The sequence below is a fragment of the Ochotona curzoniae genome, unplaced genomic scaffold, assembly GCF_017591425.1.
Source record: "Ochotona curzoniae isolate NIBS_2020 unplaced genomic scaffold, NIBS_Ocur_1.0 scaffold_4505, whole genome shotgun sequence".
Classification (NCBI taxonomy): domain Eukaryota; kingdom Metazoa; phylum Chordata; class Mammalia; order Lagomorpha; family Ochotonidae; genus Ochotona; species Ochotona curzoniae.
This window is the reverse complement of record NW_024467118.1, coordinates 28,644,245-28,669,348: the sequence shown is the minus strand read 5'-3', so window position 1 is coordinate 28,669,348 and position 25,104 is coordinate 28,644,245. Positions and strand designations below refer to the sequence as shown.

Genomic DNA, 25,104 nt, shown 5'->3' with positions numbered 1-25,104 from the left:
CATATGCTGGCAGAAGGAGTCACCTGCAGCCTTAAGGAAAAGCCATAATATCAGTAACAGTGGACAGGTGGGCAAACAATTGTAGGCTGAATTTCAAATGGGTGATGCGGTAGGAACATCTGTAGTGTCAGGAAACTATAAAAGTTCAAACTGGTCTGGGAAAATGAACAAATTAAATAAAATCAGATAAAACTTTATTGGCTTGCGCAATGACAGTTGTGAATTTTCATCATAAATTATCACCATTATGAAACCTACCAATTTTGTTATTTCTAAATCTTATCTCACTTTTGCTGATGCTGAAGGGTTACCATTAGTAACCATTACCAAGTTCTTACATTTAACCTGATCTTTAAATTTGAAATTTCAAATTTCCTAACGCAGCATTTGTCTGGTATGTGCAGATGTAGTTCCAGAAATAACTTACAATTTCAGGGCTTAAGTTCTGTGCTAAAATGTCTGATGTGAGATAGATTCTAGAACATTACATTTTGGTAAACTTATTTTGGATAATTCTGTTTCTTTATACATACATATTTTTCATGTCTATCAATATAGAGTTTGAGTTTCTAATTAAAAATAAAAAAAGATTTGTATATTTAATTGAAAGGCAGAGGAGGGGAGTAGAAAGAGAGAGGAAAAGGTCTCCCATCTGCTGGTAAACTCCCAAGATGGCTGCAATGGCTGGGGTTGGAGCCAAAAATTCCATTCAGGTCTCCTACTTGGGGAGCATGGGCCCAAGTACTTGAGGCATCTTCCGTTGCTTTCCTATGCTTGTTAGTAGGAAGCGAAATGAGAAGCAGAACAGCTGGATCTTGTTATGGAATGCCAGCATAGCAAGTGGTGGTTCAGCTACTAGTCCTGTAAATTGCTTTTATCTTATTGCAAATAAAATATGCTACCCAGTTCAGGCAGACTGAGAATGAGAACAGCAAAGGAGAAAGGACTCTGTGCTAAAAACATCCTTCTTTTTATTTCTGCAGTGGAGCTTCTCTGGGTGGAAGGGCATGTTGCTGGAATGTATTCTTTTTGCGATGAAATGACTCCTCTTGTTTTCCCAGTATCTGTTATGTATTTGTGTGTGTGTGTGTACATCCTACATACACACACACCTCCCTCATCCAGAACTAAAGCCTTGAGCGCATGAGGAAAAGCCATCTCTGCTGTGGTGCTTTCTGCTTTGAACACTTTGTCTTTCCTGGTCTTGCAGAGCGCTGTGTGAGCATGCTAAGGAACGCTGCGAGTCTGTCCTTGGCATCGTGGGCCTGCAGTGGCCTGAAGACACAGACTGTGGTCAGTTCCCAGAGGAAGAGTCAGATAATCAAACTTGCCTGATGCCCGATCAAGACGTGGAAGGTTAGTCCTTGAACTAATGGCCATGGGGTACATCACACGGGTGAATGTGACAGCTACATTTTGAAGTCTCTCTCTTTTTTTTTATGGGTAGGGGATTGTTTAATTTTCCCTGTCTTTTCTGTTTAATTGCAAATGAGGCTGCTTAGATGGGTCAGTTTGTGAACTTAAACTGAAGAATTGGACTCTTGTCTACGAAGACATAGCCATGATTTTAAAAATAATCATTAGAAATGTAAAACTGACATGATTTGTGAGTTCAGAATTGCACGTGTTCATGGTTTTAGCCATGTGTTGCTCATAGGGTCTGTTACATGTGGATTGCAATTGTACACTAGGGCTCATAACCTAATGAATAGCATCATGCCCTGGGTCCATCAGCTGCACAGTATGCAGAGGCCTTGGCAACTCAGAATTATTATTACAAATTTTTTAAAAGTTATTTAAGATTCTACCCATTAGTTCACTCCTCCAGTGGTTTCCTCAGCCAGCGGTGGGCCAGGCTAAAGCTAGGAACCAACAGCTTTATCCAGATCTCCCACTTAGGTGCAGGGGTTCATATCTTTGGGGCTGCCTTCTGATGCTTTCTCAGGCATGTTAGCAGGGAGCTGGATGGGAAGTGGAGCAGCTGGTCCTTGAACCAGTGCCTATTTGAGATGCTACTGACACAGGTGGTGGCCTCACCAATTATGCTGTGCCCATGACACGGGGTTATTACGTAAAGACTTGAATTAGGAACCTGCCCGCCAGGTGGAAAGACTGGGAATTGGAGTTGGTTTGGCACATGGCAGGCCACCTGGCGATCAGGAGCACGGATCTCTCAAGGTGCTGGCAATGCAGTTGTCTATTTGGACCAATAATAAATCTGTGGAGGGCGTACACACTCGGTTGCTGATGTAGAGAAATGACTGCAAGAACAAAGGGGAAAGACGGTGATCAGCAGAAAGAAGGCCAAGTGAACATTCGCTGTCTCAGCCTCACTGACCATCCTTATCTGCAGTAAAGCTCCCTGACAGCACTTCACAAAGCAGTAGGTGAATCAGCTGTTACTGCTGTGGTTTACACCCTTTGAGAATAACTCTGTTCTCAACAGAATGTTCACCTAGTCACTTCAAATGCCACTCTGGACGGTGTGTCCTGGCTTCCAGAAGATGTGATGGCCAGGCGGATTGCGACGACGACAGTGATGAAGAGAACTGTGGTATGTGTATGAGACGGCACTTGTCTTGCATGTTCGGCAACAACTGATAAGGAGCTGCATTAAAAAATGTAAACTGTTCACCAGCAGGAAGTAGTGCTAATTTACTTGTGTCCAAATTTGGTGCAAATTCATTCACTTCAGATCAAAGCGTGAATTGATAAGTGTTTTTTTTTTTGTTAACTCTTACACATTGCACATCTATGTATAATTTAAATGACATACGAGGGTACATCAAGAAATTCATGGCAAATGAAATTAAAAGTTAAATTTGGTACCATGTTTTTTGAAATCCATGCATATGACAGGTCTTAAAGTTTATGGAAAATGTGTTTGAAGAGAAAACTGAATTATAAAGCATTTTATTCAAAATTGCTTTCAATTCCATTTGCCATACATTTTTGATTTATTCTCATGTTTGTAAATACAGCACAGTGTAAGTGGTTATGAATAAATCATAAAGCAGTTGCCTGTTCTCAAGTCAGTGATGGCGTCTTCCCATGTGACCGTGGTGCTGCCAAATGGGCAGCCAGACACAGAGGCCGAGTTCACGCTCCAGTGTCCTAGTTTCATTGGGATTCATTTTCATGCCGTCTTTTATTTTGTCTCTGTTGGCAAAGGATGAAACTCTTCTTGACATTTCTGCTGCCGAGTTCCAAAATCACCCATGGAAAGGCCAGAAATGCCAACGGCAATTTAAGTGAAGCTAATTCCCATTTTATTTCCCTGCAAGCCTTTGGACTTGTAACTTCAGAATGTGTCACAGAATGAAAAACAGATGATGTACTCTAATACACACTATTCTGCAGTAAAGTCAAATGATTGAAGGGCTACTCAGGATCATGGGATTATGATTATTTAGCTTGTCTTACCCCCAAGTGACACTCTTTCCCTCTAAGAATATAAGGTAATATATCTCGAGATCATGTCATCCTTTTGGCCTTCAATGTATGAATTATTGCCTTACTCCCCCAAAATGAATTTTCTGTAGAAGACATTGCCTTCCTGCGGTAGAAAAATGCCACCAGTGATCAGCTGGAATCCAACCAGCCACTCGCAATGTGGAGAAGTGCGTCTTTGGGAAAGTTGCAGCTCTCACAATCATGGTGGAATGACCAGCAAGTAATTTTGTTACGGAAGAACATACAGTGCTTTGAAAACCTATTACTTATTTGCAAAAAGAGAAAAAAATTAAATATCCTTACATTTTAGAACACTTCAAAAATGACATGAAAATATAATCAAGAGATAATTTGATTTTGGTATGAACAATTTTTGAAACTATGCATTTTTTAATAACCACATTTCCATGAACCATTTGAAGACCTCTTTTAAATTGCTTGAGATGCCCTTGAGAATGTTTTGGCTTTATCCATTTAATGGTGATTTTATTTTGAGATGATTCAGGATGTTACATATGATCTATTGGAATGGTTAAATGTAAATCTCCATTAAGATACTAAATACTAAAGAAAAGTAAAAATTAACTTAAAAAAATCCAGCAGTTTTGCTAGGGTTAAAAGCCTGGAGTTCCAGAATATATATATGTATGCAAGAATTTCAAAAACATTTTATGGCAACATAAAAAGCATATTTCCATTCCATTTTCCATAGATGCTTTGAAATATTCTCATCTTGTATAACAAAGAAAAAGTATGATAAAATATGGAATTAAATGGTTCTAAACTATTAAGTTTCTGGTTAAGTAATGAAATTTCATTGATGGTTTAACCACACCAAAATGATAGAACAAGTTTCTGCCTAGTCTGTATGTAATCTTATGTAATCTTCATGTTCTCTAGGAAATGAGGGTGGCTGAATGGCTTGCCCAGTGTTTAGGAGATCATGCTAGTTTTAAAGAAACTGGGTTGATGAAGGCCCAGCAAAGACACTATTCTGAAAGCATCCAGTTCCCATTTTATCTCTTTGCTGCTAGTGGTCGTGTGTGCAGAGGCATACCACCTGGTAATGAATGCACCTGTTCTACCAGTGCTGTTTGGTTTATTCTGTGCAGTGAGGCATTGAGAACTTTTAAATTCTTGGGTTTTACTGAATTATATGATGATTATCCATTCTGATCTGCTGTTCTGCAAAACTTCTAACCACAGTATTGGACTTTATTTTTATAGAAATTAACTTAGTGTTTTCTTGATAATTGGCTATAGGAAAACAAGATATTCAGAGCACTAAATGTAAACAATACATCTTTAAAATATAGATGCTGAAATTTAGCAACCAGCAACAGCGTATGCAAATGTCTCTCACCAGTCTTGGTAAATTTTTGCTTGGGAAATTATTTCATCAACTGATCGCTAATGAAAAGCAAACAATGAATCTTGACAGTATTTGACATGTTTTCAATAAGCATTTGGAAGAATTACGCAGACCTAAACCTGTCATTCCAAAATTGATTCATGGACGGAACCTAACAAGTAGCAGAATGGTGAACAGAGTCAGCACTGAGCAGAAATACTTCAAGGATGATGGTTTGTCAGTGGTTAAGTATGTGCTATATAAATGGAGCCATCTGTAAAACTAATAACGTGATAAAATGAGTTTAATTTCAGCATAACATTTTCTAAATATTGATATCCAAGCAGCATAGAACAAGACAAAGTTTTGGGAAATCACTAAAAGAAATGGAGATTTGGGGAAAAATATCATCGGGATTATATTTTTGAACTTTCCTGTCACGGCATAGATTTTGTTAGACGGACTTTGCCCTAGGTTCTAAAGTCCACAATTTGAGTGATCTCTAAATGCCGATGGTACCTGGGCTATGATGCCATCAGCATGTTTCTCAGCAGGGAAGTTAAGCAATACAGCTGAAACAAGAATCCAGTGTTTCTAGGTTCTGTCAAAAATGAAATCTGTAGTGGGAACACAGCATCCTGATTGCAAATTTGACCACCATTCTGTGTAAAACAGTAGAGGCCATATGGAGAAGCTTGTGATGACCTGCAATGTGTCATTAAGTGCCTTTCAATTTGTCTTGAAATTAATCACTTCTTCAACTCTCTTTAATCTCTTAAGACTCATATGGAATAAAACCTTTGATGTCATAATCCCCATCAGGTGTATCCGCAGCTCTGACTGATATATGTCAGTTTTACAGCTCAATTTAAATTTTCTGAAAATGTTTACTAGCCTTTTGAACTCTGATAGAACTTTTATAGCTTTCTGTCCTTTGGGACTCTTTATTAGCATTTGAGAGACTTCCCCGGCTTTCTTAGCACTCTGAGTGCCCAGTCTCATGTCCACACATCTCTGCTTGTGAAGGAACCTTTTCTGTGCCTGGGTTCTTGTGCATGCTCACAGTGTCCCCAGGGCTGAAGCCATGGAGCAGGTCCTGAGCCTGCAGCTCAAAGCCCTTTCCATTTCCCCATCCTGCCTTTACCACAGGGCTGTTGGATGTCACTTGTGGAAGAGGCCAGATGAGGATGGCACCCTTGGAAGGAGGTAGCAGCTACAGAGCTGGGATGGTGAAGTTGAGGGTCATAGCTCTCTCCGCTGTGCTGGTGTTGCTGCCCCTGGCAGGGTACACTGAGGCAGGGCCTTGGTTCTGGCTGTTGATAGTGCTTTTGCTTGTGGCTGTGCACACTGGAAGAGTTTTGACACGTGTGTACCAGGTACTAGCTGCTGCAGCTTCTGTGATCCACCCTCATGTCATTTGGGCCACCATTGCCTGGGGTAGATATTGTCCTGGGAGGTCTAGGTCTGGGCTATTTCATCTTCTGCCAGCTTCAGGACCCAGACTCACCTTGTCTCCTTCCTGTGAGCCCCACCTGCAGTGAGACTGTTCATTTCACGTCATTTAATCAGGAGGATGAATGGTCCTATTCACCTGACATGACTAAAACATTCTTGCAAAACAAAAAATGCCTGACTTTAGGTGATTTGAGCTCTTTATTTACACTGATAACTCACTCTACTCCTCCCGGTTTTCCTTTCTTTCTCCCTCTCTTCCTTTCTCTCTCTGCAGAGAAGAGAGTATTCTAGATTTTTGTTTTTGTTTTTTATCGGATAGGCGGAGTTTTAGAGAGATAGCAATAGTTGGTTCATTCCCTAGATGGTCACAGCAGCCAGAGCTGCACTGATCTGAAATCAGGAGCCAGCAGCTTCTTTTGGGTTTTCTACATGGGTTCTGGAGCCTCCGGTCTTGAAACAGGCTCCACTGCTTTCGCTTTCCTGTTTTGCCATTTTTAGTGAACTGGATCAGAAGTAGAGCAGCCAAGACTTGAATTTGCACCCATATGGGTTACCAGCAGCAAAGGCAGAAGCTGAGCCTGATCTGCTACTGTGCTGGCCCCTACTTTTATTTTAAATTGCATTTATTTTCATTTAAGATTTTTCTCTGAGGCATATTGTAGTCAAATCATGAAAATTTAAGGAGAAGAGCATCACATTACACATACAGGAAAACCAGTTAGATTAACAGCAGACAACTCAGGAGAAAGTCTGCAAGCCAGAAGGGAGTGAGATGGCAGGTCCCAAGAACATATCTAGAGAAGTTTTCCTTTATAAGTGGAGGAGAATGGAAATTTTCCCAGATGAATAAAAAGTGAAAGAATGTGCCACCACCAGACTGGCCTTATAAAAATTCTGAAGGAGTGCTTCACTAGAAGTAAGCCTAAAAAGTGAGCACCACTGAGTTCACTAACAGTGCAGATTTAATGAGGAACAAATCAAGAAAAAGACTGGTATTTTTATCTGTTTACAGTAACCGTGAATGTTAATGGATTAAATTTTGCAACCAGAAGACTTAGGATGGCTGAATGGGTAAAAAAAAAAAATCATTTCATAAATACAGATAGTACAGAAAGTGGAAGTGAAGGGCTAGTAAGAGATACACCAGGTAAATGGAAACCAAACCCAATGGGGCACTAATAGAGAAGTTCCCGGGCTTGGGAGCATCACAAATGAAGAGCTTGGGAAAAGCTCTCGCTGTCATTTCCTGTTTCTGGTTGGTAAAATTGAAATCTAATCTTGCCTCCTACCAAAACTTTTTTTTCTTATTTTCGTAACTGCTTTCAACAAGAATTTTGAAAAGTCTTTTTCTGATAATGCTTTCTAAGAAGCCTGAGTCAATTCCTTATAAAATGTCTCTGAATTTTTGTATGAGATCAAATGAAAACTGACCTTGTTGGAAGACTTACTTTTACTGGAAAGGCAGATTTACAGAGAGAAGAGATAGAGATCTTCCCTCTGCTGGCTCACTCCCCAAGTGGCCACAGTGGCTGGAGCTGAGCTGATTGGGAGCCTGGAGCCTTTTCCGGGCCTCCCACACAGGTGCAGGGTCCCAAGGCTTTGAGCCATCCTTTATTGATTTTCTAGGTCACAAGCAGGGAGCTGGATGGGAAGCAGAGCAGCTGGGACATGAACTGATTTCCCTATGGGATCCTGGTGCTTGCAAAGGGAGGCGGATCAGTCAACTGAGCCATCATGCTGGGCCTTGAAAAAAATAACATTCTCTTTTTTTAAAGAAAAAAATTTCTTATTTGATCACTACTTTGCACTTCACCCACCTTACAACAAATGATCTTTTGGGAACCAGAGATTCTTTCTTGCTCCCAACATGAACTGCCGTTCCATTTAAAATACACATGTATTGAGGGCAGGTCACTTGTTCACACTATTCTAGGCAGGGTATTGGTCAATGCTACATGGTCTTTGCCTCAAGCACTTCACATCCTGGTGAGAGCCAGGGATCTGAGTAGGGTAGTGAAAACATGTAAGACTCTTAACAGGCTTAAGTGGATATCCAAATAATACTGCAGTTCAAGCAAATGAATTTTCCTAAGCATCTTTGCTAGTAGCTGCTATTTCACAGGAAAGTTATAGCTCAATTGTGGACCTATTGTCAAGAATTTGTGAAAATTACATCAGTTTCTCATATATATTGATAGTTTCCAACCTTAGCTCTTTACCCTAAAGTGATGGCTTTGCACCTGGCTCTATAAAATAGTTCTCCGGATATTTGACAAAAAAAGAGGCCTCTTTGAGTGAACATAAAGATGAGCAATCAATTTGTTGACTAAGCTTACTTTTTTATGCAATTTGAATGTAGAATCTTTGGCTTTGGCAAATTTGCCTAATAACATAGTTCTTCATCTTGTGGAGAAGTATTTTGTGTTGGCAAATTGACTCCAAAAACAGAAGGAACAGCTAAAATGCATGTTAAAATGTAATTGCCTTTTCATTTTGTTTCTCATTTCCCATGTGTCACTTTTGATCTTTTGTTAGAAGAGCTATACTATTTATATTGTGATAGAGATTATTTTGTTTTCTGTTTTCAAAATTACATTATCTAGGGTGTAAGAGCAAAACTCCAAGGAAGCAAAGCACATCTTTGTGTTACAATATTTCAATCATTTGACCAAATTCATAACTGTGGGCAATGCAAATAACCTTTCCTTGTGTCTCCAGGATGTAAAGAAAGAGATCTTTGGGAATGTCCATCCAATCAGCAATGTTTGAAGCCCACGTTGGTCTGTGATGGGTTCCCGGACTGTCCTGACAAAATGGATGAAAAAAACTGTTGTAAGTGCTTTTTGGAATGTATCAACACAACATTTTGTTTTAAACACCATATACCTGTTGGAGTGCATTGGAAGTTTTGGAATGTGTATCTGAAGCTCACAGTAGAAGAGATGGGCATTTGGCACAGGAGGTTAGGCCACTGGTTGGAATATCTGCATTCAGTAGCTCAGTGTCTAGGATGGAGTCCCCATTTGCTTCTGATCTAGCTTCCTGCTAATGTCCCTGTGAGGCACCAGATGATGACTTGGGCATTGGATTCCTGCTGCCCAAGGAGGAAGTACTGGATTGGAGTTCTGGCTACAGCCTGACCCATTCTCAGCTTATTGCACGTGTTTAGAGGGTGAACCAGTGGATAAAATACCTTTCTGTACCAATAACTCTCCCCATCTTTCTCTCTGTGTGTATGTCACTCTGTCTTTTACATACATCTTTTAAAAAGGTTTTTCATGTTTTTTCAGATTTTAAACAAAAATTCACTTAAATGCATAGGCCAAGGAAATGCTTAAATTTTTTAAATAGATACATGGTGATGGTATTGTAAGAATCAAAAACTAAGGGATATAAAACATCATAAGATGAAATAAAATGTCAACTTTAAAATTTTAAGAAGTCTGTCTTCCTGGTCCTGTATTATATAAATATAATCAGTTGAACAAAATGAGATATGTAATAATGCATGTTTGTTTGTCCTATACTTTGAGAGTCTATATATTCATGTAGGATAGAAGAATGTAAGGAAAAGGTTATAGCTAAATCTTTCTAGGTCTGTGGGATCATTACATTTTAAAAACAATTCTCCTACCTTTTCTGAATGAATAGCCATTACCTTTAGAAGATCTTTGCCAATAAGTGAGAGAAGTTGCAACTCGAGCTGACAATGAAGACATTTATTACATTATTTGTATGTCACATGTATATGTGACCTATTTATATTTATACGCTCATGTATTTATAGGATCATGTGTAAAGTCAAGTGCAGGATAGATTTTTTTTGAGACTGCATTTGGGGGTTAGTAGCTTCTTTGAGATCCTGTAATTCAGATTGATCTTGGACTGGCTCCTGCAACAGTCAGAAGATGATTGCAGAGGACACCAGACTTTCTCAATCATGTGCAACGACAATGAGCTTGAGTTCAATTCTGGGCCATGAGTAAGACATTCACTTTTATCAGAGTCCAAGCTCTCAGTCTGTACCCTTCATATATATTAGAAAGTCACTGCCTACAAGCAGCTGAATTGCCCAAAGCAGCACCATGCAGGGAGAGATGCAGGGACCACTTCTCCAGTTGCCCCCGTGCCAGCATAGGGTGCATAGCCTAGCCAGCAAAGTTCAAACAGGGAACTATCTTGTGAAGCACAACCCAGAAAACCATAGGCCAAAGTCCTGATCCTGAATCCTAAGCATACTCTTGCACTATAACTGTACTTAAAAAATAACAATTACAGCCAGAAGAATGCTCAATTTATACTAATCAGGATCCTGTGGAACTGGATGGCAGGTGTGTGTGTGTGTGTGTGTGTGTGTGTGTGTGTGTGTGTGTGTGCGCGCGCGCGTGCATGTGTGTGTTGGGGATGGAGAGAAAGCGGAGAAAAATCAGGTTTCCTCATAAAGGAAAAAGTAACTAGATGTTAAATAGGCAACAGAGGGAAGTCCTCATAATTGTTAAAAACTTAAAATTATGTGTGACAGTCATTTGATAGTAGTAGTTTTTTTTAAAGTAAATCTTATCTCTTTGGGGGGCCAGGGCTTGCTTTCCTCCTACGTTGGCTTCCATCTGTTGACCCTTTTTGTCCTGCTCCTGCAGATTTTCATGTTGTGTTCTAATTCTTGGTAATTTGTGCTGCTATAGGTATTCTTTTTGTAAGTCCATTGTTAGAAGAATCTAGTTCTCTGGAGGTGTTCAGTCTTAGGAAATGCTGTTTGGATGGGTTGACCCAGTAACAGATTTCCTGCATTCTGTTCTGTTTTTATACCTGTCTGGAAGTCGCTGTTCCCATGCGTTTTCTTCCTTCCTCACTCTGAACTGCCACTGTAATCACACTTATTCTTCCAAGCATCTCAGTCTTCTCACTTCTGTTTTCCATGCCAGCATTTTGCCAAGATGATGAACTAGAATGTGCAAACCATGAGTGCGTGCCACAGAACCGGTGGTGTGACGGTGAAGCCAACTGTGCCGACAGCTCAGATGAATGGGATTGTGGTAAGTGGCTTGCTTCTGCCATCTGTTGTCCACGCGCATGCCTGTCAGCTCTTGAAGTTAAATGAATCTTAAATTACTGCACGGATTTTACTAACCAAGTTCATCTATTTTGTTTTGCTGTTACAAAAGTTGACAGCAGTGATTCATGAGTGTTACTTCCAAGTCACAGAAAGTATCCTTCCATGTTGCTTCTATATTTGAAATGCCGCTATTATTTGTAAGAATATTTGAGTGCAACATTTTGTACCAAAACTTTGCCAGAAAGGGATTTCAAAACTTTCTGAACATCTGGCTTTGACTCTGTTTCTCATCCGTACCTCTTACAGCCTGAGAACCAAGGGGCCCCTCCCTCTCTCTGGGGTTGTTGCAGATCCTGTTGGGAATTCTAGCCACATAGCTGCTTGGAAGGACTAGCTTTCCCAACCTCCACCTCCCAGCAAGGCTGCGATGTTGCAGTCTGTGCCTTGAGTTGGAGTAATTCCCTCATCCCATGCTATCACCCCTTCTGTTCACGTGATTCTATCTCACTTCTTTGTGCATCTGGTTTGCCATGTGTCTGAGCAACTGCACAGGATTTGCTAGATGACCTGTGCCTGATTAAGAACAGAATATTAGAAACATAGTAATATGTAGATGAAATTAATCCAAAATTAGCATCATATGCATACCTTTGCATTCTCATATGCTTGCTGTAACAAAAGTGCTCTGAATGAAGCTACAATGATTTCTTCATTAACATGCCAATCCCCAGGTGCACTCCAGGGAGGGGAGCCCAGCTTTTGGCTATCTTCTAGCCCATAAAGAGAAGCAGAGACCTATCTTTTTTTTCCCCCTCATTGGTGTCTGTAGCTCTGAGAACAAAGAACATTTCCAATTAATTGATTTTAGTTCTCTATTACTTAGAGAGAAATGATTTGCCTAGAATAGACACTGAACCCATGGTTCTTTTTTCCCCCCCTTTCTTTTTTTTTAAGTTTTATTTATTTGTTTTAATTGTTATTAACATTGTATTATGTGATACAGTTTTATAGGCACTGGGATTTCCCCCCATGGTTCTTAAATAAGAATTAATGAGTGTACTGAAGCAAAAGCATTTAAAGTTATTGTGTGGATTCATGAGAAGAAGTGGTTTTAATTAGGGCTTTCCACCTTTTGTTCCCCCAGTGACTCTCTCTACAAATGTGAACTCCTCTTCATTCCTGACTGTTCACAGATCTGCCACAGACCACCACGTGTGTGCAGACGGCTGGCAGGAGACATTGAGTCAGCTGGCCTGCAAGCAGATGGGTTTAGGGTAAGGTCAGTAGTTTGTAGCATTGATGAATTTCTCAGAGGACTCTGGAGCTTGGCAATAATCTTTTCCTCATGAACGCACCGTGAGTTAGTGTTCTCCCACAAAGAGCCCTTAAAGCCTGTGAAATGAATTAGGTCAGAAGATGGTGTTTAATTACAGACACCTGCTCTGAAGGCTGGACCAAACACCTACTTTGATGAAGCCACTGAAAGTAAATGGAGTAACTGCATGTCAAATATTTCTGAAATGAAATGAAATGCTTTGGTTATTTATAAAGTATTAACATATTTTCCCCTGCAGAACCAGGATGAGAAAAGGTTTGCTCCATAAGAGGTAATTGAAAACTGCCTTCTAGGCAACACATCTTTTTAATAAGTTAAAAAAAAACTTTGAAGTTACTGGTATTTCCATTTACCCTAAGTGAAACAGGACATGTAAATCAAGGAGTAGTTCCCCTTTTTGCTTTCTTAGTAGAATGGAAAGACTTCCTCTGACTTTGAGAAGCACATTGAAATCGATAGTTTGGAAAGTTACATACTTGCTGTTTTTTCAGAAATTGTCAGTTCTATCAGATATGAAAAGCAGTGATTTGAAGGGTGTGTGGCCATGTATTTTCAGAATGTATGTGAGTGGGCCTGGCGCGATGGCACAGTGGTTAAGGTCCTCGCCTTGCATGCCTGGGATCGCATATGGGCACCAGTTCTAATCCCAGCAGCCCCGCATCCCATCCAGCTCCCTGCCTGTAGCCCAGGAAAACAGTCGAGGAAGGCCCAAAGCCTTGGGACCCTGCACCCGCGCAGGAGACCCAGAAGAGGCTCCTGGCTTCGGATCAGCATAGCACGGCCATTGCGCTCACTTGGAGAGTGAATCATCGGATGGAAGATCTTCTTCTCTGACTCTCCTCTCTTTTTATCCACCTTTCCAATTAAAAAAAAAAACTAGATAAAATGGGTCCCCTATTAAGAATGTATGTGAGTTTTGTAAGAAATATAGAAAGGAGAAAAAGATAAGATGAAGAAACTAGAAGTCTAAAATAAAAATCTGAATCAATGGCATTTTCTAAGATCTTCTGATGAAACTTGAATCAACTTTAAAATAGTGAGCCAAAAATAATGAACCATTCAAGGAGTAGCAGAATATTTTTCATCCCAAATTGAAGAGTCATGCAACTCCTAGCATCTTGAACCCATTGCTTCCATATAAAGACCCACATTTTTGAAAAATTGAGTAACATGCGAGGAACTTTAAACTTTTCTGAGTGCAAAAATTATAATCATCCTCTATTAAATTTAATTTTTGCAACTTATTGTCTTTAAAGGAAATGGGTCTTATGATGATGATCATAAATAAATGAAACCCTTTGCATGTGCTCATTTTGGTGTTACCACTCGTTAAGAGCCAAGATTATTGCTTAATATGCAAACCTGATTGTGTAATGGTAGGTAACCTAAGCAAATTGGAATTATAATGCTGTTGCAATCGGAAAAGATCTTTTGACAAGCCATCCTAAAACTAATTGGTGTGTTAGAAATAGCTTGACAAAGGCTTAAGCTTATAGCACATGATATTCCTTTCAAAATTGTCTAAAAAATTCAACTCATTTATCTTGATACTGTAAATCGTATCACTGATTTACATATCCATTCAGTAAATAGCTTTTAATGGACTCCGATTCATTATATCCTAATTGCAAGTGGGTCTTATATCTATTTGAAGGGGAAGATTCTGGAAATTGTTCATTAAGAATTCAGTTCTACACCAAATCACACAATTTTCAAGGATTCTGTTGAAAAGCTTTCATGGTAGAGCAGTTGATTAAAAACACTCAGGATTTCTTAAAGCTCAAATTATGCTTCCCATGTCTTGTAATACACATGGTAGGCTCCCGAGTAAGTTTGTGTCTGAAGGAAAAGATTTAGAGATCTTTGTTATATCTGAAAGACTTTTTACTTTCATCTTTAGTAGTATAAAGAGTTCCCTCCAGTTGAAAATAGGATAGCTGATTAGGCAGAGGTATAAATCAAACCCCTAAATTCTCATGACAGTGCATCAACTTTGCTACTTGTATGTTCATTATCAGTAAGTTATGGGTATTTATTTAATCGACATTAAAATCAGTTTAGACTGCACTCTCCATCTGCCAAATCGTTAGTTGAACTATCTGGTGTCTACAGAGGTTAATCTAAGGAAATATTCTTGTCTCTTGGCCCCATAAGTTATTTCTATACAAAGTTAGAACATCTGGAAAAGAGTGTCTGAGCCTCACTATCTTGGCAAATATTCTTTTATGGACTTAGTTGTAATTTGATTTTATGCCTTACTATTTTAAAGTTGGTTATAGAGAAAATACTTGAAAGATGCTTGCTTCCTGGGCAAAACCACAGACACCACCCATTGGGATGATCTGAAAGTCCCTACCTGCTCCTCATGTAAGGATTTACACTGTAATTTATTCTCAGTTTTTTCTCAGGAAAATATTTCTAACTTTATTTTCTTTGTCATGTAAGAACTATTTACTTGAGTATAGTTTCCTTATTTACTTCCATGAAATTCAAAAAAAAGATTTAGTCCTCTATAGAAGTAAATGTAATCTATGCTGCTGGTAATCTATTCACATGTTAATCATGGGAAAGATGCTTAATATTTCATTGAATGGGTATAATCACTTTTTTATACATTCTTTGATAGGCATTGGGTTGTTTCACTATAAATAATAATGCTATGAAAATTCATGGGCACGTTTTGTACAAATATTCTCTTTGATTCTCAAGTATGATAGAGTTACTGGGGCAGTTGGCAACTTTTTTTTTTTTTTTTAGCTATTTAAGTGCTTCCCAATTTTGTCCAAAGGGCTGCACCATTTTTATGCCTTTAACACCAATGTGGGAGAGTTCTAATTTCTGTATATGCTCACCAACACTTGTCATGGTCTGTCTTAAACATTTTTTTAAATTTGTTTGAAAGAGATAAAAAGAGGAAGAGACAGATTTTGTATCCATTGGTTCATCCCCTAGTTATCTCAATGGCCAGGCCTGGACCAGGGAGAAGCCAGGAGCTGCTTCTGGGTCTGCCATGTAGGTGACGGGCGCAAGCATTTTGGACTTTTGCTGTAGCCTTTCCCTGGCCGTTTAGAGGGCACTTAATTTGAAATGGAACAACTAGGGTAAGAACTAATGCTCATATGGGATAGTAACATTTCGGGAGTTGAGTTTACCTGCTATGCCATAATGGCAGCCATATGTTTTCAGTGTTTCTGTTGATGGGAGTTTCACTTTAATGAGTCAACTAAGCTATCTAATCAGACAAATGATTTAACAGTAGCATTCATTCATGTGTTCTCTGAAATCTTAATACCTTCCTGTGAAAACTTCTTCTCTTTGAAAATTAACCATCCTTCAGTATTAGTTCATCTAATTTATAGGAAACAAACAATAGGGGTAACATGTCCAGATTCAAGAAAAGACAGGTGAAAATCTGTAAGATATTTTGTGGATGAGTGAGTTCTGAACTGGATGTTTAGAATTGCAGATAGCTTGTTTACCACGTAAGACATTAAAGGGCCAACTGAATTTTTTTTTGAAGATTTGTTTGTAAAGCAGTTAGAGAGGGGGAGACAAATCTTCCATCCACCAATTCATTTCCTAAATTGCCACGACAGATGGGGCTGGATAACCATGAAGCTAGGAGCATCATCTAGATCTGCCACATGGGTTTAAGGATCCAAGCTTTCGAACCATCCTCCATTACTTTCCCAGAAGCATTTGCAAGGAGCTAAATCAGAAGTGAAACAGGACCCGGCATGAGAGCCTAGAGGCTAAAGTCCTTGCTTTGCGTCTGCTGCGATCTCTTGTGGGCTGGTTTGTATCATAGCTGCTCTACTTCCCTTCCAGTTCCTTGCTTGTGGCCTGGAAAGGCAGTAGAGGATGGCCCAAACTCTAGGAACCCTGCACTTGTGTGGGAGACCAGGCAGAAGCTCCTGCTCGAGCTTTGGATCAGCTCACATCCAACCTCTGTAACCACTTGGGGAATGAACCAGTGGATGGAAAATCTCTTTCTCTGTAAATCTGCCTTTCAAATAAAAAATAAATAAATACTTAAAAAAGAGAAAGAAGTAGGACAGCCAGGACTTGAACTTGCATTCCTATGGTATTCCAGGATTGCAGTTGGCTTCTTACCCACCAAGCCTCCATGCTGGACCCCTAACATCAGGTTCTGAGCCTCACTACTGTTCTCAGATCATTTCTCACCAGCAATAAATGATTTCTGCACTGCTCTTGCTGGCCAGAATAAAAAGCCTTTGATTTTCCAGGAAAACAGGTTGATACGTATTTTTTTTTTACCACAAAATAATTATGACACAGGCATGGGATAACCTATTATTAATCATAAAGTAACTTTGAAATTGTCTCTAAATGTTTATGATTCAGTCCCAATGTGTTGAGAGGCTCCTTAGCAAGGGGTAGTAGCAGCCAAGATCGATGTTAAATATCCTGCAGTACATAGGATGCCTGCAAAACATGATTTCCTCAAACAGAATTTTAATAGCACCTAGAGACTGATTCTCGGTAGCACCAGTTTTGCCTCCCTCATCCACCCATAGGGTACGGTGGCTATTGGCCATGGACTTTAGTTGACCTGGAGCTTCTCCATTCTAGAGCTGTGTTTGCAAGGTATGGTCCCTGACCTGCAGCACTGGCATCACCTGTGTTCTTGATGGAAAGCCAGTTTTGGGATGCATCAGCAACTTAAGGGAATCAGCAATTCTAAGGATGAGGATAGCAATTTGTGTTGTAAGGGTTCCTCCAGGTAATTTCTGAATGCTAATATTGGAAAATCATTGTTCCAGGGAGTTCGGGATTTTTCATTTGGAACAAGCAGACATATTTGTCAAGACACAAGAGTAGAACACATTTTGACAGCTTTTTAATTTGATTTATAACATCTAAATATGTAAACATATGGTCTGTGGGCCTCCATTTGAACTCTCATTCCAGACCTTGGATCATATTTTTGCCTAAATTTCCTGCTTGGTATTTGACTCGATGACTGCAGTTGAAGCATTTTGAGTCTGCATTCCTTGCACAAACTCTTTGAAGATATAGTGACTTTGATGTTTAATCCTTGACAAAATCCCATTTGCTCTGTTGCTCTCTGCACAACAGGATTTCTTTAATTTGTCTTTTGATATAATATGGAAAATGTTAACTATTTAAGTCAAAAGCAGTGCCAGTCATCACAATTTTTGGCTGTTAAGTTCCACATATCTTTTAATACTATGATTAAATTATGCATATGGTTTTAAGAGTGGAAAAACACATCATTGAAGGCTATGTATATTGGAATTGCTCTTTGAAGAGGAAATGCCTACTAATCAAAGCTTTACATTTTATGTTCAATGATTTTCTTTCTAGGAATTTTTTCTAAAATCAGGCTTGTGCATGTGGGCAAAGGTAAATGCTTGCAAATATTAAGTCCCATTTTGTTCTAGTCAAACACTGAAACCAACCTACCAGTGCAGGATCTGGATTGGTATTGTGGGTGTATAATCATCTCTGTAATGAAAGTTGCGCAGCTGAAGAACATGGCACACGCTGTTAATGTGGGAGGTCCCTGTAGGAAGTGTCACACGGACATCAGACCATATGGATTCAGTTACCAGCTCTGCCATCTGCTTGCTCTGTGACCTTGGGCAAGTTACTTCTTTTTTTTTTTTCTTTGCCTCAATTTTTTTTCATGCCAACAATTAGGGAGTAATAAAACTTACCTCACAGAGTTGAGTGGATTCCATAAAAATTCAGCAAGCTAGTCTTTCTTTCCATATAGAAATTAGTGAACACGTTGGGGATTATGAAGGAAAGTCTTCCAAGATAAATCACTAAATAACATAGAGCAATGTATGTAGACACAGAATTTATAAGCATGAGCCGTAGGAAAAACTGGGTAGGGGTACTTGAGTATTTCTGAATACTATTTAGTCATTGTTTTTCTGTAAGTGAGTGGACAGGAAACAATTTTTTCTCTTCAGTGTTATTTTTAACATGTACATATTTTTTTTAAAGTCCTTAGATTGTTGAGGTTAATATTGAAAATGCCTAAGGAACTCAATCATATGAATACATCAATAACAAAATAGACTAAGAGCCTGAATAGATATTTCCCCAAGGAAGACATAGAAATGGACATTAAGTACAAGGGTGCTCAGCATCACTAGTTATGAAAGAAATGCACATTAAAAATCATAGTAAGGTATAGCTTCACACCTGTTATGATGGTTCTTATGAAAATGGCAAATATTTTGAAAATATTGGTGAGCAGGTAGAAGAAAAATCTTTATGTATTGGTGATAAGAATATTTTTAATAAACAATGTGAAAGCTCATTAGAAAATTAAAAATTGAAGTATTATATGATTGAGGAATCTCACTCCTCCCAAAGGAAGTGAAATCTACATCTCAGATGTATCTGTACTCCCAGTTCAACCCAGCATTATTGACAATGGACAAGCTTTGGAAACGTTTGTTGTCAGGTGATACTGAAAATATGACAGACACAACACAGATCATTCTGCTTTTGGGAAGAAGGAAATTCTGCATTTGAGATAACGTTGAAGAACTTGGAGGACATTGTTAAATGAAACAAGCAAGACAAAATACCCCAGAGAGTGGGGTGGGAACTGCAGGGAACAGCGTTAGGATCCTGGGAGACATTTATTGGAAAGGTATAAAGATTCAGCTACTTGTATTTGTATGAATAATTTTGATAAGTACAGTATGGTGGTGATAGTGATAACTGGTTTATGATAAGATAGTTTGATTTTAAGTGTTTTTACCACAAAAGGTTACTATGTGAAGGGTAGGTTATTTTGCTTGTGATAAATCACATATGCAGGCATTTATTAAAACTTGCAGTTGGTTAGATCTGTATGGAGTCTAAGCAAGAGGGTCAAGACTTCTTTGAGTTGGTCTGTAGGGTCACATTTCTGGTACTAAAAGGTTTATTCAGAGGAACATGCAAGTCTTAAGAATTTCTTGGAAAACCAATTTTTGTAATACTTGCATCTCTCTGATGAGGAGTTTCTATAACTTTCCACCTAATCTAACAGATTCAGGACAAAATGCCTTTCTGTTAGAAGCTCATGAGTGGAACACAACACCCCCTCTTGTGCAGTGCCCTGTGGAAAGCTTCCCTGGACTTTCAGCGAGCGAGCTGTGCAGTAACAGGCTGGCATGTTCTTTGCAGTGATTTGCACTGATATTGAACAGGAAAGTCGTAGGCTGCATAGTACTCGTGATGAAGTCCCATGGTGCTCTGTGGATACCTGCCTCCAGAATAACTTGATTAAACAAAATCTGGAGTTGATCCTCCCTTGGCTCTGCTGGTGAAATGCATGGATGTAGGAGGCCTACAGGTTGTTCCATTATAGCAAGAAATTTCAGGATGCCGGCATCTGGAAAGCTACTAGACTACTGAGTGCAGGCTGACATTTTAATTAAGGCTTATTTATTTGAATGGCAGAGTTACAGAGAGGGAGAGACCTAGGTCTTTGATCCATTGGTTCACTCCCCAGTGGCCAGGACTGGTGCTGTAGGTGGTGGCCTAAGCCACTACAGCACAATGTTGTCCCTGATCTCTTCTCTCTAGCCCTTTTTGCTTCAAATATAAAGCATCTTTGTGGTTGATAGGAAGCCAAATCCTCATTTTGATCGAGCAAAAGAAAAATTCCTATAGTAGGTTGTGATGTCCTTCATCATCTAATAGTTCATTCAATTTCCTAAATTAAAGTGTTATTCTGGCCTTTTATATGGGGTTTACGCCCTTTGCCTAGGAACCAAATGATTAGAACTCTGTTTTGCTTTCTGTGTTTGGCATTTGTTCCACCATTAAGTGTTCTCTTTAGAGCGCATTCCTGTTACCATTTTTAAAAGTCTTTTTTTAAAAAAAGATTTATTCATTGTTATTGCAAAGTCAGATATACAGAGAGAAGAGACAGAGACGAAGATCTTTCGTCCCATGATTCACTCCCCAAGTGAGCGCAACGGCCGATGCTATGCCGATCCGAAGCCAGGAGCCTCTTCTGGGTCTCCCGCACGGGTGCAGGGTCCCAAGGCTTTGGGCCATCCTCGACTGCTTTCCCAGGCCACAAGCGGAGAGCTGGATGGGAAGCAGAGCAGCTGGGACTAGAACTGGCAACCATATGTGATCCTGGTGCATGCAAGGCGAGGACTTTAACCACTACACTATCACGCTGGGCCCTGCATTCCTTTTAAAAATCATGAGAGAGGTTTTTTTCCCCTGTACCCCAGGGGGTGGAATGTTCATTTTGTTTTCTATTATGTATTTGCAATAGTTTTTATATCATAAAAAAATGGAATGTTTTTTTGTTTCAGTGCCAACAAATAAAATCTTTCTCCCCTTCCTTTGCCATCTTCACTTTACAAAGTGAACATCGACATTTCCAGGGACCTTTGGGTTTCCATTCTTCTGAATGTTTTTCTGAAGGCTTGCCCCAGGGAATGGTCCCATGTCCTCATCAATTTCTGCATCATCACACACTCCTGTCACCCTCAGCTGTCATTGGAAGAGCTCACCTGCAATTTGGAAAGAACAGAAACTACCTGATTGGAGTTTTCTTAATGGACTGACTACTCTTCTTGTAGCAACAAAGCATCTGCCTTCTGTCTTGTTTCCTTTCTGTTTCGGAGACTGCCTTCTTCCTCCAGATTAAACTTCCCTATACCCCATCCAACCTGCAAGCATAGGTGATACTTTTGATTTAAATTAGAAATCCCAAGACTTTCTTCAAGTATGAATTGCCTAAGAATAACCTAATGTTTCAGGGAGAATAAGATACTTTATCCAAAACCGAAGTATTTGTTAAAACTCAGGTTTTAAGATTTGGGAACAATGTAACCATATTTACTTGAATGATAATGAGACATATACAAAAAATATTGGTGGGGATTGAGAATACAGATAAAGAGCAAAATAAAGAACAGATAAAGAACTATCTAGGGGCCTAGCACAGTAGCCTAGTGGCTAATTCCTTACCTTGCGTGCATGAGGACCCACATGGGTGCTGGTTCTGGTCCCAGCCGCCCTGCTTCCCATCCAGCTCCCTGCTGGTGGCCTGGGAAAGCAGTCAAGAACAGCCCAGGGCTTTGGGACCCTGCACCCACGTGGGAGGACCCAGAACAGGCTCCAGGCTTCTGTGTTTGGATCTGTGCAGTTCCAGCTGTGGCTAATGCTTGGGAGTGAACCAATGTAAGATCTTCCTCTGTCTCTCTCCCTCTCTATATATCTCACTTTCCAATAAAAATCTTAATGTTCAACTATGTTTTATTCTCAAAGTGCTTAAATCTAGGATACAATGATTTACAAAAGGTTGAAAAATTTTCAGTTACAATTTTTATTCTGTCCAGATAGACACTAAGTGACCCTTGATTATTTTATTAAAAACAGGGGATAAAATGCAGTTTCACAAATTTTATTTTGCTTTCGATTCCTGGCTAACATGGTTCTTTCTAAAATATTTGATCTTTGACTTGCAGATGTTAGAATTCTAGCAACACATGAAATTCTAATACTTGTCAGCAGAATAGAACCCACTAAAACAACTAGGAAGTTTGGGTCTTCATTGCCTTTGTAATACATTTTAGCAAACTCTCCTTGCTAATGATGTTCTAGAGTGAACTTCTAAATTCCATTCTTGAAATACTAATTTCCAATTTAATGCTGTTTCTTAAAATCATTTGAGAATCAGCATGAGGGAGTGAGCCTCCTTCTGTTAGTTCACACTGCAAATGTCTGTAGAGCTGAATCTGATAGCCATGAATTCAATCCAGGGTTCTCATGTGGGTGGCAGGAAATCAATTACTCAAGCCACTACTTCTGCCACCAGGGTGTACATTAGCAGCAAGCTGGAGTAAGTAACTGGAATCAAACTCAGACACTGCTATAGGACACAAATATTAAAAAAATTTTTTTTAATTGAAAAGACCGAGGAGGAGAGCAGAGAAAGATCTTACATCCACTGGTTAACTCCCCAAATGGCTACAGCGACTGAACTGAGCTGAAGCCAGGAGCTTCTTTGGGGTCTCCCATGAGGGAGCAAGGTCTCTAGGCTTTGGGTCATTCTCTACTGCTTTCCCAGGCCATATGCAGGGAGCTCGATGGGAAGTGGAGCAGCTGGGACACAAAATATGGGTATCCTGGCTCTTGAAAAGTGAGGACTTAGTCATTGAGCCATCGCTTGAGTCCTGGGTACAAACATCTTAATCAGCATCTAAATAGTGAAATGAAGCACCTGCTCCTAATACTTCTCTATGAAACAGAATGAGTGTTCAGTGATGTTTAAAAATCATTGAGCCTTGTATGTTTATCTGGTGTTTGTCTTGTATCAGAGAACCATCTGTGACCCAGTGGATAGAGGAACAGGACAAAGACCAGCACTGGCTGATGTTACGCTCCAATTGGGAGAGCTTCAACAGAACCACTTTGCATGAACTGCTGATAAATGGGTAAGAACTCTTGTAAGAGCTGTGGAGAGTGAGCTCATGAACGAGCTCTTCACCAGGACCTATCTTCCATTTCCAATTTAAGACGATCCAATTGTAGTATGTGTGTGTCCTAACTGTACTTTTTTCCCAACATTTATTTACTTGGAGTGACAAAGAAGGGAAGGAGAGCTTGTATGTGCTGCTGCTTTCCCCAAATGTCCGCAGCAGCTAGGGTTCAGTCTGGCCGAAGCCAGGACAAGGAACTCCATCCTGGTGCATTAGTAGGAAGCTGGATCAGAAGTGGAGTATCCTGGACTTAAATTGAACCAACACTCCGATATGGCATACAGGCACCTGAACAGTGGATTCACGCCCCCCTTGCCACAGCATTATGTTCCCGCCCTCAACCAGTCTCTCAAGCATGAAAGCAAATGCTTACTCCAAATCCTGGCATCTTGAATTTACTTTTAGGTGGACAATAGGAGAAAGATAAATTAAGCAAGTTGACATCTACCTCATACTTCATTGTAGGCACAGAGAATGGTGTTGTATCAGTTCACTCATTTCATCCTCACTGTAGGCATGTGAGCTAGAGATCATTTTCCTGCTGAGGAATTAAAGACTTAAAATATTTAAGTAACTTGCTCAAAGCTTGAAGACCACAGGCGGTGACAGCCTGAGTTTTACCTGACTCCAAGCTTGTGATTGCTAGAGAGACCAACTCCTAAGAATTGCCAAGAAAACAAATGAAAGGTGGACTAGTTTTGTTGAGAATGTCTAAGTAGTCTCCCCAAACTCTGCTGTCAAGTGTCTGAATATTTGTCAATTGATGCAGTCCTCCAGAATATTGGCCTGCATCTTTGAACATGGTGATCTCTTCATCCTGGAAATATCTGCCAGATCCTTTCAGGTCACATACATGAATAATTCAGGTCACAAAAGAAACTCAAAGATCCTTTCAGGTCACAAGAGTGAATTCTACATGGATAAATGGCCAACCTGGATTACTAACTAGATGTGTGATTTTAATATAACCATAGCTTTTTATAAAGAGAATAGATAGTCTTGGACCTTTCCTAGCCTAAAAGCTATGGTTTTTGAATCTAGTAAATAATGACTAACAATTCAGTATCTTCTCAGTACTAGGCTCAGGGCAGGGTGGCGAGGGTGTGTTGAAGTGAATGAAGTGAAACAAGGGCCCTGACCTCAAGCAGCATGTATTGTGTGAGTGCACAGCAATTATGAGGCTATATAAAACGTATTTTAAAAAGGTAGTGAGAAGTGCCACCAAGAGATTCAAGGTGATGAGCTAGAGACTAACGAGAGAACTCTAGCATGTGGGAAGGTAGAAAGCATATGAAATTTCACTGCACTACTTAATAGAGTATATACAAGTATTATATATGCCTGTGAAATTTAGTAAGAAACGAAAAAGATGGAAACAAAACAAAAATCACACAGAAACCAATCATGGCATTTAGGGTTTAATTTTTTAAATCTAAGTTCTAGGTTTCTAAGAATGTCACAGTAATTTTGGAAGCATCATGATTTTTTTTTCTTTTTTAAATTTACATTGTGAATACATTTTTCATGATTGAAAGGAAATTTGCTGATTAAAATTTAACCTACCCGAAACCGGGTTCTGTGGAACTATGATGAGAGTTCCTTCAATATGCCCTGTGCTCTTGCCTTTAACGTGCACCTTAGATTTTAGATTCTTCCATTCCTGCACCTATACCTCCTCTCGGTTCTACCTCCATTTCTGATCATGCCAGCCAGAGACCCAGGAACAATCACCATTCCTCCTGTCACCACCTCATACATCCAAAACATTATCCTTGAGAATCTTGGTAAGATTTTCCTTCCAATCTAAATATCTTGTTCTTTTTTTAAAAAAAAAGATTTCAAAGTAGTAATTCATTACTATGACACGCTTGACTTTTAGAGGCACAGACGTTCCTTCTCTGTCATAAAAATCAGACATGCTCTCATCACACGGTAGTCTAAGCTGCAGCTCGACTTC

The 25,104-nt window shown here is 39.6% G+C and overlaps 1 protein-coding gene across 1 annotated transcript in view; it reads left to right on the top strand.

Moving 5' to 3' along the window:
• CORIN (corin, serine peptidase) overlaps positions 1 to 25,104 on the top strand; it is a 197,838-nt gene that overhangs the window by 158,761 nt on the left and 13,973 nt on the right. The window contains exons 12-17 of the mRNA XM_040966358.1: positions 1,211 to 1,356; positions 2,447 to 2,554; positions 8,978 to 9,091; positions 11,182 to 11,292; positions 12,457 to 12,586; positions 22,986 to 23,102. Coding sequence (XP_040822292.1) covers positions 1,211 to 1,356; positions 2,447 to 2,554; positions 8,978 to 9,091; positions 11,182 to 11,292; positions 12,457 to 12,586; positions 22,986 to 23,102 — 726 coding nt within the window. The remainder of the gene's footprint in view (positions 1 to 1,210; positions 1,357 to 2,446; positions 2,555 to 8,977; positions 9,092 to 11,181; positions 11,293 to 12,456; positions 12,587 to 22,985; positions 23,103 to 25,104) is intronic.